This window comes from Apteryx mantelli, chromosome 14 (assembly GCF_036417845.1).
Source record: "Apteryx mantelli isolate bAptMan1 chromosome 14, bAptMan1.hap1, whole genome shotgun sequence".
Classification (NCBI taxonomy): Eukaryota; Metazoa; Chordata; class Aves; order Apterygiformes; family Apterygidae; genus Apteryx; species Apteryx mantelli.
The window spans coordinates 417424-436215 of NC_089991.1; the positions used below are offsets into that span (position 1 = coordinate 417424).

At 50.2% G+C, this 18792-nt stretch overlaps 2 protein-coding genes across 5 annotated transcripts in view; one reads left to right on the top strand and one right to left on the bottom strand.

Annotated features, from left to right (window-relative positions):
• The window catches only part of DPYSL3 (dihydropyrimidinase like 3), a 52001-nt gene extending 36532 nt beyond the window's left edge, over positions 1-15469 (top strand). For all 3 annotated transcript variants that reach the window (XM_067305117.1, XM_067305119.1, XM_013945939.2), the window contains exons 7-14: positions 3320-3388; positions 6477-6597; positions 8579-8735; positions 11877-12018; positions 12483-12653; positions 13277-13456; positions 14095-14257; positions 14763-15469. In XM_067305117.1, the coding sequence (XP_067161218.1) occupies positions 3320-3388; positions 6477-6597; positions 8579-8735; positions 11877-12018; positions 12483-12653; positions 13277-13456; positions 14095-14257; positions 14763-14851 (1092 nt within the window). In that variant the 3' untranslated portion in view covers positions 14852-15469. The remainder of the gene's footprint in view (positions 1-3319; positions 3389-6476; positions 6598-8578; positions 8736-11876; positions 12019-12482; positions 12654-13276; positions 13457-14094; positions 14258-14762) is intronic.
• Positions 15470-17390: 1921 nt separating this feature from the next.
• The window catches only part of STK32A (serine/threonine kinase 32A), a 56940-nt gene continuing 55538 nt past the window's right edge, over positions 17391-18792 (bottom strand). For both annotated transcript variants that reach the window (XM_013945997.2, XM_013945996.2), the window contains one exon: positions 17391-18779. In XM_013945997.2, the coding sequence (XP_013801451.1) occupies positions 18686-18779 (94 nt within the window). In that variant the 3' untranslated portion in view covers positions 17391-18685. The remainder of the gene's footprint in view (positions 18780-18792) is intronic.

The following is an 18792-nucleotide window of genomic DNA, read 5'->3' on the forward strand; positions in this document are numbered from 1 at the left end:
AATAAAAGTTATTTTTTTGATTCAGCTTTGGCTGAATCAGTCCAAGTTGCCACTTTTTTAAAAAAAGTTTTAGGAAATTAATTCATTAAGCAGCATCGTGTTGGAACAGGCAGAACTTTTCTGCCAGAATACAGGAAATATAAAATAGCTGGGTTTAAAAGAAGCACAAGATAATTTGGGAATTTGTTTTTTATAAAGCTTTTGCTGTTTTGTGAATGAAATGAGTGAGAAAAGAGATTTGAAACCTCTGTGTCCTGGAAAAGAGGCATCTTCTCCCTGCTAGAGCTTTACCTTGTCTCAAAGCAATATGTGAGAGCTGGGATAGATGCAGGGATTGCACACTGCTTCCCATCGGGTTACAGTGGGTTTGCACAGCAGCAGCCAGTCGCTACTGTTTCCTTGGAATTGCTCACTTTTGACTGGTTGCCCTTTAAAAACTGCTTTAGCTTTTTTCCTGCTGTCCCCAAACAGCAGCGGAGTTGTGCTAGTGCTGGGCACCAGCCCCTCGTGCAGGGTGGCGATACTAGATTGCTGCTCCACGGTGTCGGTTTTCAGCAACATCGTGCTAATTTTGCTGAGAAGTGATTCAGTTGCTCTCTGTAATTTGATGCCTTTGGCTGTATATGGCCTTTTCTCTTCGGAAGGGCTGAGATGATTTCTCAGGAAGCCTTTGAACACTATTCCTGAAGAGGAAAGACAGGGGCGCAAGGAGAGAACTGAGCTGCAAAGTGCCAGCTGCCTTCAGGGCGCGAGCCGGTTCAAGAGCAAGTCCTCAGGAGCAGCCCTGCCCTGAAGGAGACCCGATCTGGGCTTGTCCTGCATGGGAACGGCTTTTCCATCCACAGACTCCTCGGTGCCAGCGTTGTGTGGAGGCCATTTGTTTTTGTGCCAGACATGTTGTCGCCAGCAATAGCTACTCTAACCCCTATCAGGAAAAGATTAATATTTTCCATCTGGATGAGCTTCTCATATTTTCATATTAGCTTCTGTGAGGCTCAAAGGAACTGTGTTGCAGCTTTTGAGCAATAAACGAGAGACATTTTACTTACTTTTGGATAAAAACAAAGCTCATTTATGTTCCTTTGCTAAATGCAGAATCTGGTAGACAGCTCAGTTCAGTGTAAGAAAAGCTGAAACAGTGCATTAGCTATTACCCTAGTGGAACAGAATAGGCCATTGAGTATGGTACGTTCACTCTAATCGCAGCTCTTTTTCAGTAGAGAGAGACAAAGGCCTTTGCATTGCACACAATCAGTTCAGAGAGTTAAAATGTATTTGAAAAGTGTTACAGCAAGAGAAGAATTTTCTCCCTGCTGTAAGCAGGCAGTCAGCTAAAGGAGCTGGATTTGCAAGGGAATTGTTATGAAGAGATGCTGTTTAGGGGTCAAATGGGTAGGTTGTGTTGGTCTACTGTGTTGTAATTGGTACTGGATGAGATAAAGTCCAAATGCATCGATGTTTGTTAAGACTGGGGAAGACATTGCTCAGTTATGCTCTATAACTACTTGTCTCTTCCTGTCTCTTTTCCTATTCTTGGGAGGTGAAGGAGTGTGAATTAAGAGGTCAGTCTTTCAACATCCTCTCAGATGACAAGAATCAGTTTTTCTTTGGACTTTTTAGGGCTCCACTGCCCAATCTGATGGCTGTTTCACATAAAAACAAAGAGTGATCGAAGGCATGGTCCTCACTAGAGGTTATCTCTATTTCAGCAATCTACCCACAAGACACCCCAAAGCTATTAGATTTACTGACACTTCACAGCCCTGGAAGCTGCTTCCTTCTGTCAGCATTGATTGAAACAGAACATTACAAGCCTGTGAGGGGTTCAGAGTGCTATTAGATTAGACTGCAGACATGAAGCTTCTAGTCATCAACTTGGTGGCTGTTCCCAAGAGGAGGGGTTGAGGATTTGTCTTCTCTGTTCCCAGTTTCAGTCCCTTTGACTTTCAGTGGTGCTGCAGTCAGTGTGTTTCTCCAGAGCTCGATCAACATAGGAAAGGAAGTTGTAGAGAAAGAGAGGTGATGCATGGCCTGAACAGAAATAGGGCACAAACAGGACTCCAGACCTGACACTCTGGCATGCTGTGGATGGTGGGAGAGTGCTTTGTGGTAGGTGAAGGGCAAGACTTGAAAAGAATATCGTCAAGCCTTTGCCCAGCATTTGCATTGCAGCAGAGAAAGCGTCAGAGGAGGCAACACACACCAGTTGCACCCTGTGCAATCTCATCCTTTAGTACACTCTTTAAAAGCTGTACATGTACTTGTTATCATTGCTAGAGTTACACAGTCCTGGCACAGACTGATGGCATTATTTAGTGCCAATAACATGCTCCGTACTGTACAGGACACAAGAAGAAGAAAACGCACATTTAAAAAATCTTGCTTGCAGGCTTACTGTTACTGTTGCTGTGCATCTGCTTTACACCTCACGGCAATGCTTGAAGAGTTCTTGGCCTGTTGTGCAACTGTCCATAGTTTCTGCAGATCAAGGGTCAGGTAGCAGGTGGAGAGCAAACACATACATTGCCGCAGGCCAGTGACAGCACTTGGATATGGGTGTGAGGGCTAGCAAGATCCCTGAGTGCTTAGGTCCAGGTATGCCATGATGTCCCCCTGCACATTTCTATTGACCTCTGTCTAAGAGAGCTCTTTGAAATGAGGGTGTCTGAGAGAAGAATGCCTCTAGGGTACAGAAGGGAGGTATGCAAGTAATTACACAAACACACAGAAAAATTATCCATGGTCCTTATTTATAACATCAAAATATTTGGGTTATTGTTAATACAGAAACCAACATCCCACACCCCCAACATCTACATAGTCTGATACAGGGTAGGATTTAGCACTTGCTGACACCTGAGTGATTAAATAATAGTAGTGGGGGACACAGAAGTGTCCTTGGGAGGAGAATTTTTGAGTTTTATTAGCTTTGACTTTTTTTTTCTTCTTAGTAGTTTCTACTTGCATTTTGGAAGAGGAGCCAGGGAGGGCCTGGGAAAGGGGCAGTAAATGTATCAAGCACTGTTCATGGAGCTGGGGAGTTTTGAACCCTTTTTCCTCCATTCTCTGCTTATTTCGTAGAGGACCTTCTAGTCAGTGTCCAGGATCCCTCCAAGCACTCCTGTTTCCCCATCCTCACTGTTTCCCTTGAACCCTGTGACCTCTCAGAAAGCCTAGATTACTCACCATGCATGCTGGGTCCTCAGGTTGTAGGTGAGGGCGGTCCTAGAGGCAGTGTTCAGTGCTGGTGGATCTGCTTTTCTGTGTGGTGACTAGATTCGGAGTCTCATAACAACCCTCTGTCCTTTCAATGTTCCAGGAACAAACCAGGATGTTGGAGATGGGAATAACTGGTCCTGAGGGCCACGTGCTGAGCAGACCTGAGGAGGTAAGATACAGATGTCTGTTCCAGCCCTGTTGCACCGAAGCGCTTTCCCCACATGTTGTAGTAGGGCTTAGTTTAATGGGGCCAAACAGGCCTCTGTGTGTGCATGTATGTGTGTATGTATATATATGTGTATGTATGTATGTATGCATATATATCCATTTATCAGTATATACAAGGCAATACTGTCTTGTTCATCACCAGCTCAGGAAAGAGAGAGCTGCACTTTGGTGATGAACATTTTTCGTTCTTGCTTGAGTCTCCTAGCAGAGACAAGGGCTTCCGAGTCTTCAGGAGATTAAATAATCAGTAAAAAATATCTGTATGGGTGTAGCAGCATTTAGGGCTAGTTATTGGGCATTCATTTGTTATAGATGATTCCACTGGTGTAAAAGGCCTGAGAAGAATCAAATGATGAGTGTTAGTCCCTCTAAAAATTCACCATTCATGTCTTTCAGAGTGCAAACAGAGATTGCAGCCTCTCTCTGTCTAACCTTTGCTTAAGGTCTAAAGTGTGTTAAAATCAGACAGACAAAGTCATTGGTGGAAGGAGTGGGAGGGAAGGAGAGAGGGAATTTCCTGGATACAAATTATTGTCAAGACACTAATTAGATTATTTCTAATTTTAGCTCGCTGGGTATTTTTCTATTCTATTTGGCTCATTAATGTGAGTTGAGTCTAATTTTAGGCTTTTTTTTTTTTTTAAATGTCAGCTTGAGATAGCTCCCTGCTCAGAACTGTTTTTAACTTACCACAGCACATGAAAGAAGGAAACAATAGAAAATTGGTACAATAGCAAAGCTCTGAGTAGGGGAGCACAGGGACAGATTTGTACTCTATGGTCTCCTGGAAATAGAATCAGTTGGCTTAAATTAACAGTAGGAGAAGATGATTGTATTATGGCTGGTAACAATGTATGTAGTCTAGTATAATACAGAGCTTATTGTCTTCAAAGTATGAGACAGTAAAGTATTTTCCTGTACAGAGAAAAGACTTAATGTAAAATATAGTTGACTAGATTCCCTCTGTGTGTAAAATGATGTTGATTTTTATGGCTCTAGACCTTTTGCCACTAGCTGGCAAGCTAATGCACAATTATGGGATACTGTGGTTGTGCCAGAATTTGAGAACTGTCCTATTATTGTAAGACAGGCCCTGCGGTTCTTGTCCAAAGCCGATAAAGGATTGTTGAGTGTTTGATCTTGAAATGCCATTAAAGCATAAAGCAACTGAGAACAGTACAAGAAAGCTCTCGATATAGCCTGTCCAGCCAAATCCAGATCTTATTACCTTTGAAAATAAACAGTGTCCCTTCTCTATTCCAGAACACCCTCTACCTAGGAAAATGTTAGATGACACTGCCGCCCTCCACAAAGCCTGTAGGTTGAATCAACTGTGTGGTGGCAAAATATTCAAAGGGTGGCTGCAGAGCTCAGTGAGTGTGCTCTGTCCCAAAGTGAGCTTCACGGGGTGGGGTTAAAGACGTACTCTTGTATCAGGTCATGGTGATGATTTGGTAGTGCAGGATAGTGCCACTCCAGAATGTGGATTCATTGTGGTTGTGATGGCCATGTTTGCTCCTGTCCACGTGTTAAAGCTCATCGGCTGCACAAGCTTGTAAGTGCACTGGTAAAAGTATTTTACTGTTTGCATTTCTGTTTAACAGTCTTGAACAGAAGTTGAAAAACTCTTTTTAACCAGGCTGATGAACTTTGTCTCAAATAAGCCCCTAAAAGTTTCGAAGCAGGGTGTATGATTAGTGTGTGTAGCTGGGTGAAGTGGTCTGTTTCTCCAGCTTCTGGGAGAGCTCAGGTTTGCATAACCAGCTGCCTGGCCCACAGGCGCTTACTGCATTCCCTGCAGCTGGCAGTCCCTGTGTCCCCAGGGAATTAGCTGATTGGTACATTGTCTTTTTAAGGCTTCTGTTTTGAACTTTCTCATGCCAAAGCTTTACGCCAAGCTGTAGAGCAAACACTTGGAGAACCTCCGGGGTTGAGCTCAGGCTGAACGAGGGCTGATGTAAGAGTCCAAAGATATCCTGTGTGCTGAAAATCCACCCTGCTCTAACAGCAAGCGAGACAGTGAAACACAGAGCGGCTGTTGCAACAGGCTATGGAACCAGCAGCCAGATAGTGGGACAGATAGACCCAACACGAACAGCCTGCCAGGATGTAGCTGTTGCTCCCCAGCCATGGACAGGATGAGGTTCAGTTACAACAAGCAGAGCACCAGGAGAGCCAGTGGCACTGGAATGGTCCAGTGGAGCAGACCAACCTTCATCAGGCCCTTCAGAGGCCTGGTAGATGTCTCCGAGCCTTGCTGTCACACATGGGTAATAGTCCCCCTGGCCCCTCTGGTCAGCAGGGAAGAGAGCTGGAACCTGGCAGTGGAAAACATAGTGGATCCAGCTCCCTGTGCTGGCCACAGCTAGAGCACAAACCCAGCAGGCCCTCTCCTGCAAAGGATCGTGTGCCCCTAGCCTGTGGTTTGAGCCAGGCCCTAGGAAGACTGAAGTTTTCCCCTCAAACCTCTCTGATTAACTTGCCCTTAGGGAATTCCTTGCTATAACAAGTGCTAAAATGCTGTTAAAAAGCTGCCTGAGTGGAAGCAGGAACTGAATGGGTTATCATTTGGATAGACCACTGTGAAAGATCTTTACAGGGTTCAAATTCAGGCTGAATGTTGATTAGCTGATGAAGTAGCACTGAGATTGAGCTCCTTGGCTGAGATTGCAGCTTGAACTGGTGAACTTCATGTGAACTGTCCTGCAGTGTGACTGAGAGCTGTTTTATCTTTGGAGTGAAGGGTCTTTTCTGTATAACACTTGTGTTGTGCAAGGGGCAACAGGTGAGGACATTGAGGGGATCCTAAGGAAGCAGCCAAGACTATATTGATCAGCCCGACAGTATCCTTATGAGCCTGGAGTCATACCAGAGGGTTTTAACACTTTGAGAGAAGGACAGTCCTGTGGCAAGGATAAGAGTGAGGGCACAGGGTGTCACCAGTGATCCATGGTATGCTGAGATGAGCAGGGGCTCCTCCCTGTCAGTCTGGTGCTTCTCTGCAAGTCATGTGCCATTCTCTCTTCCAGCTGGAAGCAGAAGCTGTCTTCCGGGCCATCACTATTGCCAGCCAGACCAACTGCCCTCTGTATGTGACTAAAGTGATGAGTAAAAGTGCTGCTGACCTCATCTCGCAAGCCAGGAAAAAAGGTGAGCAGCTGCTGCTGCATACAGCCTTGCTGTCACCCTGGGATCCTGAACAGCTGAGTTCAGCAGTCCCCCGTCCTCCTGTTTTTTGCCAAGAAGGAGACTTGTGCCTTGAAAGCAGTCTAATGGGGTTGCAGGTAGTTCAGGGATTTACCTAACTCTTGTGAAGGGGCAAAGGGACACGGCACCAGCCGCTTGGAGCCACCTTCTATTGTCACATCAGGTAACACAAATGTGTGGGCTGTGGGTGAGGATGGTGCTCTAAATACCAAAGTTTATCTGCGGCTGTGAAGGGTTCTCTAAGCGAGGAGACTCATCCCATCCATGTGCACATGATCTGAGCTGCTGTATATAGCCCCAACCTCTGCTTGATGTGGCGGCCCTTGAGGAGGTGCCTGGGGGCCTTTTTGGATGGATGGGAGCTCCATCTGGCACTGGAGCACAAGGAGTCCCTTCCCACACATGCAGGCACATACGCACCTACATTCAGCTTGCCTCTCCTCCCCAAGAGGTGGTGAACAAGGAGGCTGACAGAAACTGTTCTCTCTGCACAAGACCTTGGGTGTGAGGAGTGGCAACAGCCCTGCTCACATCCCTCACTCCTGCCACTGGCAGAAAGGAAACACATGCATGCAGACACATGTGCAGAGTGAGACACACTTATGAGCAGGACTGTAGGATGGTGCTGGTCCACAAAAGCCATGGATTGTGCTAGGTGAGCTTATGGGAAGCTGCACCAGTTCTGGCTTAGCCACCTGGAGCATTCTGCCAGTGTGGGCTTCTTCAAGACTGGGGTTCCAGCTGATGAGGAGTGAAGGAGCTCCGCACCCTCCTGCACTATCTACTCTGGAGTTCCTGAATGGTAGTGAGACTCTGAGGATCTATGACCTCTACAAAAGGACAAAGAAAATGTAGAAAATGTATTTGTAGAGAGGATCTGGGTGGGACTGGTAACTATGAGACTAAACAATGATAAATGTATGCCAGAAGCATTGCAGCCAGACTGCAGAGACTGTTTGGAAAGAAGAGCACAATTTTGCAGTCCCCACCCTAGTTTATCAGTGTGACGAGCCCTGGCCTGCAGAAAGCCCTCGGTCACCAGCTGCTGCACTCTCACCTGCTCTGTCCCTGGAGTCAGACTCCAGGATATGTCTGAAAAGAACCAGTATGCAAGTGAGAAACAGGATCAGGGAGAGCAGAGTCAGCCAGCACTCTGATGGCACTTGCTAAATATTTACAAGGGATAAGGAAGGAGAAATTGAAGGAGAGGACAACGGAAGACATTGTGAGAGCTTTGACCATCGGCTTAGTGTGGATTAGGTGTCAGACAGCATTGTGGGTCTGCCTCCCCCATTGTGAGCTGTTGCTTCTTACTAGAATTACCTGGCTCCTGCCAGGTATTTCTGTGCTGTGTGTCAGCTCTGAAATGTGGCTGTGTCACTGCTGGGCTGAAAGTCACCAGGGTGAAGTGCCTCTAGCAAGCAGAGCTGTGATGCTGGAGCAGCCAGCCTTGCAGAACGGATCAGAGGGCACCAGGAGGCTTCTCTGCTGAGGCACGTTGCAAAGGCAGCTCAAGTCTCGAAGCAACAACCTGCAGTAGCAGGAGGCCAAGCTGCTGGCATCATTCATGTGTGTGTGGTATCTGCTGGAGAATACAGCTCTCTGAGGCTGTGTCTTCCTGCTCTGTGCTCCCTCCAGGCTTCCAGTGCCAGCAGAGACTCTGCACCCTTGAATAGCTGAACTGGGACGGTTCCTGGTTCCTGTGCATACAGTGGTGGTAGTCAGGGCTTCCTCTTGATACCACTGTGGGCCTTGTGGAGTCCCTTCTGTCTGCTCCAGTTCCTGAAATCAAAGCAGATAACGCAGGACAGGCTGGTAGGGGCTTAGGGGGTCCTCTGGGCATGTGCCGAGCTGTTCATAACCCTGCAAGGGAGAAAGTCTCAAGACTCTGCCAAAACAAGATCCATTTTGTCCCCTTTTCCAGGCAACGTAGTGTTTGGCGAGCCAATCACAGCTAGTCTTGGGATTGATGGGACACACTACTGGAGCAAGAACTGGGCCAAGGCTGCGGCGTTTGTGACCTCCCCACCTCTGAGCCCAGACCCAACAACCCCCGACTACATCAACTCCCTCCTGGCCAGGTAGGTGACTGGCAGGCACAGAAAATTTCCCCTGTGCAGATGGCTGTAACGGCTGATACTGCTAGTAAGAAAGGAGCAGGCCTTTGCCTTGAATAAGGAAGGAAGAGGTTATAGAGTATTTGGGTAACTTAGACATTAGTCCAGCCTGCATCACTTCACTGTAGATTATTTAATGAGCTGCCTGATGAGATGTCAGGGGGAGGCACCATAAGTTAAACATCAGTAACAAGAAAATTACTGGGACAAGTATTCATGAACCATTTAAGTGCCCAGAAGAAGGCAAAGAAATGAGAACCAGCTAATATAGATTTGTCAGTAACAGGGCATTCACTCTGATCTTGACAAATTAGGTCTATGCTACTAAATAGAAGCAAGTGCAAAGGAAGGCTGCCCTCCCAATAAAACCCTGTGCTTGCTTGTAAGCTGGAGTAGCCCCTCTTCAAAAATAGGATTGGGAATGACCGCCTGGGTTGCAACTGTGCAGAAAAAGATCTGGAGTTACAGGGTATCCATTAACTAGCATGAATCCACTGTGTTGAATAAAAGGCAGATTTTTCTCTCACCCATATGGGTAAGCAGTTGTACCACATACAAAGTGCACAAGGCCTTTAAGGACAGCCCATGCACATCTGACGGGGATGGTAGAGCTTTTTTCACCCTTAGGGCAGGGTGTGGGGAAGGGATCTGTTGAAAATACAGAGCAAGTAATAAAATCACCTCAGCACTTTGACTTGACCTTTCTCTCAAAGAGTTACACTCCATCTTCTCACTGGCGAGGAAAGCTCAGCAGCAAGGAGCAGAGTCCATTGCTGTCTGTATCCACATGCCGTGCGTGAATCACAAACTCCTTTCACTCAGTGTTTGCTTGCTGAATTGTGTATGTGGCAGCTGGTCCGTGTTAGCCAGTGGACATCTGACACTGAGGCAGTTTTAAATGGAAATAACCTTTGAGCTAATGCTAGAAAAATCTCTGACTAGATGAACAAGGGATGGTGAGTCAGTAAAAGGAGTATTGGCAGAACGGTGATTTAGGATAAACCTGGGTTGTGCCAGGATGGAGAGGCATTGCTGGATATGTACTGAGATGTCATGGCTGGCATAAGAGAGGTGCCAGTGGATTTGGGGTCTGAATATGCAGTTCACCCTGGATTTTGCTGTGGTGAATGAGCTACATGGGCCTCCACTCAGTCTGGAAGAATGAAATAGGTGCAAATCTTAAGGACTGGGAGAGGGAAAAGTGAGCCCAGCTCCTGAACTGGTTTATTAGTCCTTCACTTCCACTTCAGTATCATATTTACCCCAGTCCCCAAAGGAGAGGCAAGTACTTCTGAGTCCTTGCAGCCCACACATGTCTGTCCCATGCTCTGTCCTGACACCTTTCCCAGGTCATTTTCTGTGAGGCTTCAGCATGTGGAGAGGCTCCAGCTGGGCTGGCTGGCTGCTTTTCTTGCATGAGGACAAATCTGGTGGAGATTAGGAAGATGTTTTGTCATAGACCGGGGTCTCTGACTTCACAGTCAGTCAGACATATGATAGAAATTATTAAGGGAAGATAGAGATTGCCAGTGGATTAGGACTGATTCACAGCCCAGAGCACAGGGTCTTTGTGTATGTGTTGTTCTGTATTCCAGCGCAGCCAGTCCGGGAGCCCAACGCTCACAGTCATTTCCTTCTCGCAGGTGGCTTTAGGAGCTGGCCTGGGCTGGTTTGGTTGCCTTTTACCCAGCAAGGATGACTTTCCAGTTGCCATGTGTCCTCCTGGCTCTCCGAGTAACGGCAGCAGCCAGGTGGTTTCCAGAGAGCTCTGTTCAACTCCTCACCCTGCTCTGCTGGCCATCAGGTTCCCGCACTGCCCGTTTCTGCCCTCTGCTGTCATCATGGGGAATAGGACAGATTAAAGCATCTCAGTTTACTGGCGGCCTTTTCGGGGCAGAAGGGATTCTTTATAAACAGCATTAAACAGGCAGCTGCTGTGAAGTGTAGTAGTGAAGCTTTTCCGAGCACCCTGGAGAGAACTGCTTTTGGGGGACTCCTGACTTGGGTAATCTCACTGGCAGATTTATGTCTGGCTGTGGGGGGACGTTTGCTTTTGTGGCTGTGATGTGGGAGAGATGCTGTGGCTTGGGCCAGAGGCTGAGACTTGAGCCAGCCTACACTTTTAAGCACATCTTTTTGGTCTGTGCTGCCAGCTGTTTGTCCTACTGCAGCTCATGCTTCGAGTGTCCATGCTGTGTTTAAGAGGAGCCGTCAGTGAACTCCAGCTGGACAGAACAGCTCAGCTGTGCTGGGTCTCCCTCCCAGAGCGCTGGAGCCAGGGCAGGGGTGGCCTCTGCGCTCAGGACGACTAACAGCATGAACGGTGCAGCGCAGGCTCAGCCCCACCTAAACCTGCACCTGTAGCCATGCCTTCTCACCTGCCTGGAGCACTGGCCTGCTCTTGGCGTATCATCAGAGCGAAGAGCCTGCCAGCTCTGTAGCTGCTGAGCTGTTCAGGGCCCCAGTTCCAGTTTGCAGTAAGCAAGAGGCTTCCCTTGGAGGAGGGGAAGGTTAAGCCTGCCCCTTGGGGATGCAGGAGTTGGCAATACATCATGAAAGGGCTGGCTTTAGAGGACAGTCCTCAGATCGAAAAAAAAAAAAACCCTTCTGCATGTGACAGGAAGGCTGCCCTCCCAAGAAAACCCAACAAGCTGCCAGAAATAGTTTTTCTGACCCACTCTGGGTATTTTTCCCCTTTGAATTAGTGCAAATGACTGAGTCTGGTATGGAAGGATATTTTGTGGCTTGACACAAAGGCCACCTTGTTCTCCTGTATTCATACAGTTCCTCAGGGCATTTTCCCCAAGAGCTCAGCTGTTTATTTCCATGTGCAGCATGCTGTCTGTGCCCCGTGCGGATGGTGCAGTGCTGGCTGAGCTTTCCTGCCCCTGTGCTGTGTCAGGCTCTCAGGTAACACATCCACCACAGAGGCCGAGTTGTGCAGAAGTCTCCAGGCAGGAGGAGTGTAGAAACAGGGATGTAGAGTAAAATAGAGAATTGAACTAGGGGCTGTCCATGCACAGAGGAAATCCTTGTCCTTCGTGTCTCTGCTTTTGTTTTACCAAAAAAATGACTGATGATGCTTTTGTTGCCCTCACCCTTCAGTGGTGACCTCCAGGTTTCGGGAAGTGCCCACTGTACGTTCAGCACTGCACAGAAAGCAATTGGAAAAGACAACTTTACAGCAATCCCAGAAGGGACCAATGGCATAGAGGAACGGATGTCTGTCATCTGGGACAAGGCAGTGGTAAGAGGCACAGCAGGGAGAAAGGAGAGTGTTTGGACAGGATGGGCAGACACCTTGGATGTCCTGTTTTCTTGTCTCTAGCAGAGCTGGACACTCAGCAGCACATCTCCTTTCTGGCTTTGTAAGGCAAAACAAGCAAGACCAAGAGAGGGAGGTGTAGCAGGTTCAGGGTGAACAACCAGGACCTGTGAAGTATACATGTGCTGCAGGATTCTTGTGGGAGGTGGGGGGCTGAGATCCCTGGTTTGAGGCAGTCCCTAGCCTGCCAAGTTGGTTCAGCAAGTCACTTCCCTTTTATACCTCAGTTTTTCTGTCTGTCTATCTGAAGGTAATAATAAGAACAGACATACTGGGTCTGGGCCAAGCTAGTTGATATCTTGTGTTTGACTGTGAGCATAGTGCTTCCCGGGCTGGTTCTTTTCCCCTTCCCCAAAGACTGCTTCATTCTCTTTGTGTCTGAGCAGGCCACAGGAAAGATGGATGAAAACCAGTTTGTGGCTGTGACAAGCACTAACGCTGCAAAAATCTTCAACCTGTACCCACGGAAAGGGAGAATAGCAGTGGGCTCAGACAGTGATCTAGTTATATGGGATCCTGATGCAGTGAAGATTGTCACAGCAAAAAACCATCAATCTGTAAGTCCTCTGCTTATCTATGGGAGTGCTGGAGGGAGGGGTTGCTGAGGAGCTTTGTATAAAGGTTGCCCTTGTCATTAGCAGCTGAGCACTGCCAGCAGCGCAGGCCTGGCTCTGAGAAGGAGGGACTGAGTACAAGCTTTGGGTGATGTGAGTTGTGAATGCAAGGAAGGATGTCTTTGAGCCCTGGGGTCTGTGCACGGGGTGTTTCTCACCCAACTGTGTTGCTCTTCTGAACTTTGCTCATGCAGATGTAATGACACACATTTCTCCTTATCTGGGTTCCTCTTCCAAATCAAACATCTCCTGGCTTTGCCAGCATACTTTATTCATGTCTTACGTCAAGCCTAGGTAAGCCCTCCTTTGTTGTTCGAGTCCTTGCTGACACTGAGCTCTGAGGCAGCAGGTCTTCGTTCATGTCAGAGGCTGTGGTGGGTCCTTAGTGTGATGGAGTAGTGAACTAGAGGCCTCTCGAGCAGGCAAGGCTATTACTGGTTTCCTCTCCATGCACTGGTGACTCCAGCAAAGGGGTATGGGGACGAAGCAGCCTTGAGGGACAGGCCTTCTAGTTCAGAGCCGCAGTGCTCATGTCTCTCCTGATCACCATCACCTGGTTGCTGCAGGTGGCTGAATACAACATCTTTGAAGGGATGGAGCTGCGTGGGGCCCCGCTGGTTGTCATATGCCAGGGGAAGATTGTGTTGGAGGATGGCAACCTGCATGTGACCCAGGGGACTGGACGCTTCCTGCCCAGCAGTCCTTTCCCTGACTTTGTCTACAAGCGGATCAAGGCCAGGAGGAAGGTGAGGAGATGGCCGGTGGCAGCAGAATGGGGGAGCTGGACACTGCTTGCCTGAACTGCCCTTTTCCCTGGTAGCTGATTGCTTTTCTCTCTGCTTTTCTCACTGGACCCTGGCATCAGTGCTGCAAGTCTGTGCATTTCAGACTTATAGTTGACTTATATCTGAAACTTTGCCCTCAGTGTTGATTGTGTGCCACCATCAGAGGCAGGAAGCTTGACTGGGTAAACAGTGGATGATGCCTGTCCAGTAGCTCCCTTGTTCTGCTGCTGCAGGAGTCTGAAGGGAGGAGCTTAATTTAAAAACTTGGAGATTGACAAGAAATGGCCTTCTCCCTTCCCCATCCATGCAGCATACATTCCTGCTGAGGGGCTGTCTGTTGCACAGGGCCTGTGCACACTTTGCAGATGGGGATGGAGGGAGGCTGTCACACAAAATGAGCTGTGGGGTGATGGAGGCATCCATGCTGCACAGAGGCCTCTGGTGTGCAGGACAGAGGGGCACAGGGCGGCAGAGGGTTAGTTACCTCTGCAGCGGGTAGCTGGAGTGCGGTGCTGTCAGCTCCTGATCCAGCTCGTGGCGGTGGGGACGCTTGCTGCGGGAGGAGAAGTGTCACCGTCCTGTGTTTTCTCTGGTAACAGATGGCTGAGATGCACGCTGTGCCGCGGGGCATGTATGACGGACCCGTGTTTGACCTGACCACCACCCCCAAAGGGGGCACCCCTGCAGGGTCAACCCGGGGGTCCCCCACGCGGCAGACGCCCCCCGTCAGGAACCTCCACCAGTCCGGATTCAGCCTGTCAGGTGAACGTGAGCAGGGGCTGGGCTGGGCTGGAGGAGCACGTAGCCACCGGCCGCATCGTCCCAGCCCTGCGTCCCGGGGCCTGGGTTGGGGTGCGGGTGGCTGGGGAATGGCGTGGGGCAAGCTGAGCCCCAGAGCAGAGTGTGGCGGGGTGAGGCCTCGTGTGTCCCTTGGGGGCCGTGGTGGGAGCCACCCTCCACCCTGCTTGCAGCTTGCAGTAACAGGGTTCTGGCTGCAGCTTGCCTGGAGGTGCCAGAACAGCATCAGAGCCATCCCTTGCCCTATGGCTCCATTCAAGGAGAGGCCTCTAGAGAGAAATTCAAGCCACAGCTCTCCTCATGGTTGTTACAGGAGGCAGAGGTGGAGCAGGTCACCATAGACAGCCATGATGAAGGACATGGCGGGACCTGCTGGGAGACCTCAGGCTTCCTGTCTGCTCAGTCCTGTGAAGAAAATGCTCTAACTTCGCTTTCCTCCTTCCCTTTGTGCTTTCTTGTCCTCTTCCAGGTACCCAGATCGATGAAGGTGTTCGCTCAGCAAGCAAGCGCATTGTCGCACCCCCGGGAGGCCGCTCCAATATAACTTCTCTGAGTTAAATGTCCAAGCCAGGAAGGAAAGAGAATCCCCATTCAAGCAAAGGAAGAAAATTGGTGCATCGGTGCTCAAGAAGGAAAAGCAAATAAACCTGTTCTGAAGAATCAATAAGCCCCAAGCCTTATGTTTCACAAATGCTACTTGCTACCTAGCTTTAAAGATACTGCTTCATTTTGTTTTATGCATAGCCTTAAACCTCTGTTGTTGTTGGTTGGGTTGGGTTTTCCCTTTCCCTTTTTTGCATGCATGCTACTCAGACAGGTCCTCAGTTTGGAGTCTGTACTGTACGTGTTGAGTGCTCGTGGGATGCTGCAGTGCGAGAGAGCGCGATGTGAGCAGGTGGCCAGGCAGGAGCGGAGGCAGCACAGCTGGCCACCAGCACAGCGCGGGGCGGGGGGCGGGTAGCGGGGGTGCCGCGGGGCAGGTGGGTCTGTGTGTCGTGTTCATGTTCTCTGTTTCCACTCAGTGCTCCTCAGCCTTTCACCGTGAGGCCCCTCGGGAAGCCCGAATCATCTTTGTAACATCTGTAACAACTGTCACAGCGCCTCATGTAAGAAATTTTATTACTTTGTACATTTTATTAAAAAAAAGAAAAGAAAGCAATTGTTCCTTCCAAACAACTCCTGGTGCTGGTTGTTTGTGTTTCTTCCCAGGGCTGTTGCTCTCTCTGGTCCTGGGCGGCAGAGGGGTCCCGGCGGTGCCGCACCTGGGGCAGGGGCACCAGGCAGGGCTCAAGCCGCTGCGGGGCAGGGCAGGCGCTCAGGGGTGCGGTGCGCTAGGGCGGCGAGCGCCTCTGCCTCGCGCAGCTCCCGCGGCGGCGGGCAGGAGCAGCCCCCGATAGTACTGCAAGGGTGCGGGGGGGTGGTGGGTGGGGTGGGGGTTTTTTTGTGTCTCTGTTGCCGCAGCAGGACGAGTCTGCCCGGCTGCAGCCGGGGCCGCCCTGCCACCGCCGGGGGCGCCCGTGTGACCCCTGACCTCAGCCGCCACTTCCGGCTGCTGCGTGACCTCCCCCTGACCCCAGCTGCCACTTCTGGCTGCCGCGTGACCTCCCCCTGACCTCGGCCGCCACTTCCAGCCACCGTATGACCTCCCTCTGACCCCAGCCGCCGCTTCCGGCCACCGCATGACCTCCCCTTGACTTCGTCCGCCACTTCCGGCTTCCGCGTGACCTCCCCCTGACCCCAGCCGCCACTTCCGGCTGCCGCCCGTGACCGGGGCTGGTAGCGAGAAGCGCGGACACCCGGAGCCGCTGCCGCCGCCCCGCCACGAGCCGGGCGCTCGGTGCTGCGCTGCGGACACCTGCCCTGCACCGCGGCTGGACCTCAGCTCCCACCTGAGTTACAGGTGGTGCAGACACAGCCACCGCTGCAGGCACGAGGCGGGGCGCAGCCGCCGCGGGCAGGGCACGTGCGGGAGCGTAGAGAAGCAGCGCGCAGGAGCCTGGCATGCTACTGCCAGCCCGTGGGGAAGGACACGGACCGACACCCCCCCCCCCCCCCCCCCCCCCCCCCCCCGTGGAAGTGCTGGACTTCCCCGGCGCGGCCTGTCCGCGCCGTAGGGAGCGCAGCCCCCTCCCGGTGAGGCGGCCGGAGGGGCAGCACGGCCCCTGCAAAGCGCAGGCCGCGGACAGCGCGTGATGCGGCCGAGCCGGGGAGGGGGCAGCTGCAGCAGCCTGGCAGGAAAGCGGTTTGCACAGTGAGGTAATCGGTGAGCTAGAGAGCACTCAGCTATGAGAACAAGGCACGCCGATGAAGTTCCCCTTTCTAATGGGCCACTGAAACAGGCCCAGTCGTCAGACCTCACGTCAGTGTTTATCCTCTCCCCAAAACACTGGGTCTGGCCTCTGCTTGTTAAGCTCTGGACTTGGACTGCCCAGCAGCGCCCACCCCAGAGCAACTGCCCAAATGTGCCGCTGCTCTTCCCCGTCTGGCCTTCAGCGGTCCCCCTCCCCACCATAATGGGAGAGACCTGAAAGTGACAGACAGCTAACTAAAGAAGTGAACTTTTAGAAGTGAACTATGACTCAGCTGCTCTGCACCAGATTGCTCGCTCTGTGCCAGAGCAGCAATGAAACGCGCTAACAGGACTTTCTGTCCAGTTGCTGCAATGGGCGATAGCCTGACTCGGCTTTGGGCCGGCTCAAGTGGCATTTGCAGGGTGGCGCTTGCTTGGGCACACGAGGCAACCACACACTTCCCAGGGCAAACCGGACAGCCATTGACAGCAGATAAGTGCAAGATGGCGTATTAACATATCAACCTGTCCCAAGCACCTGGGAAGACACCCTGTCTACTGCAGACTATCAATCAGCTGACTTTTTTTTTTTTGGTTCTGACTGTCAGAAAAGGCCCAAATCCATCAAGATGTAGCTCCTGAGGGAGTCTGAAAGTTTAGCTTCTGGCAGGAAAAAAAAGCACATTTAAACTAAGAAGCCAGTAAAGCCCTAGTTGGCTCTAGGCAGTGGAAACACACACTCTGGCTTGCAATGCAAGTGACCTCAGAAATAACACTGGCTGTTGATCTGGGACAGAGCACTGCCTTTGCTGTTGTTTTTATTCAGATTTTTGAGTTCATCAGATTTAGCCAGAGAGAGTGACAGGAAGGCATAGGGGGATATAAAGAACAGCTCTGGGCAAATGGGAGACAAACAGTTCATCACACACACACATCATATTCCTGAGAATAGGAAAGACATTGAATAAGGAGGTGAAAAATAAGGTCTGCCAAAGCATTTAAATAACATCATTCCCCACATTACCATAAAAGAGAGATTCTTTGGCCAATCTCAGTCTTGGGCAAGACCCTACCAGGAGCACAGCTCTTGCTGCAAACAGTAGCTGCTTAAATCAGGCCTACAGTCAATGACAGATTATTTTAAAGATACACAACCAAATTTACCTCTGATGTTGGAAGCTGCAACCCCATCAAATTCAATGAGTTGCAGTAGTTTAATGTGATGGGATTTTCAATGTGACCTGGAAAAGCTTCTGGATTGCTGCATTATCCCCCAGTACGTGGTTGTTATCTCTTCAGTTTCTCATCTGTCCATAGGCTCTGACCACCCACCAAGCCAGTCCTGCTCTATGAGAAATGGAGTACAAGAAACATCATGTAGAGAGGGAGCAGCCAAATGACCAGGAAACCTTTGCTGCCTCTTTCCAGTTAGTGAATCAAATCATTGCTCATCACCACCTCCATGCCCAGACTCGAGAAATGTTAGCAAGAGACCTTTGCAAGCAAAGGACACCTTTGTCACCGTGCATGGGCCACAAGCCCACAGTTGAGAGCAGCTGCTTCCATCGGGAACAAGCAGTCACACGTCCATGCAAGAGCCCTGACCTCCAAAGAGCCTGGACCCAATGTGCTGCTGCAGACCCATCACCGAGATTGATACTAGCAAAGACAGCTCTACTAACGATGCTCTGTCAACCCTTCTGTTACCACCACTGGCAGTCACCTGACCCTCAGCACCAAAGACTAGGATACAGGCTAGCCACACCTGAAAGGATGAATGCTATTCTTACAGTCTCATCCATTTTCACATGGTCACATTCCTGTCACCAAGAAAGGCAAAAAAAAATAGGATCTGATTCTGACTGACTGTGCAAATTATTGGGGCAACACCCAGGGTGTCTCCCCCACCCGCAGGATCCACCTGCTGCAGGGTGGAAGGAAGAATGAAAGAGCGCCTGAGCTCCTGCCCCAGAAGCCATGTGCTGGGCTCTCTGCAGTGGCCTGCTAGCAGCGGATGATTCTGTTTGCCAAGCTCCACCAATGTGTGTAGGAAGGTGTGCACTAGACCCACAAGGAAGGCTCCGGCAGGGGTTATGCTGGTCTCAGAGGTTATTGTTCTGGCTATCTTCCTTATGTGCAGCTCTGCTTTTTGCCATAGTTATGTTCTCCTGGATTTCATTGTGGTGGTGTCTCACCCTTAAGGAAAGAA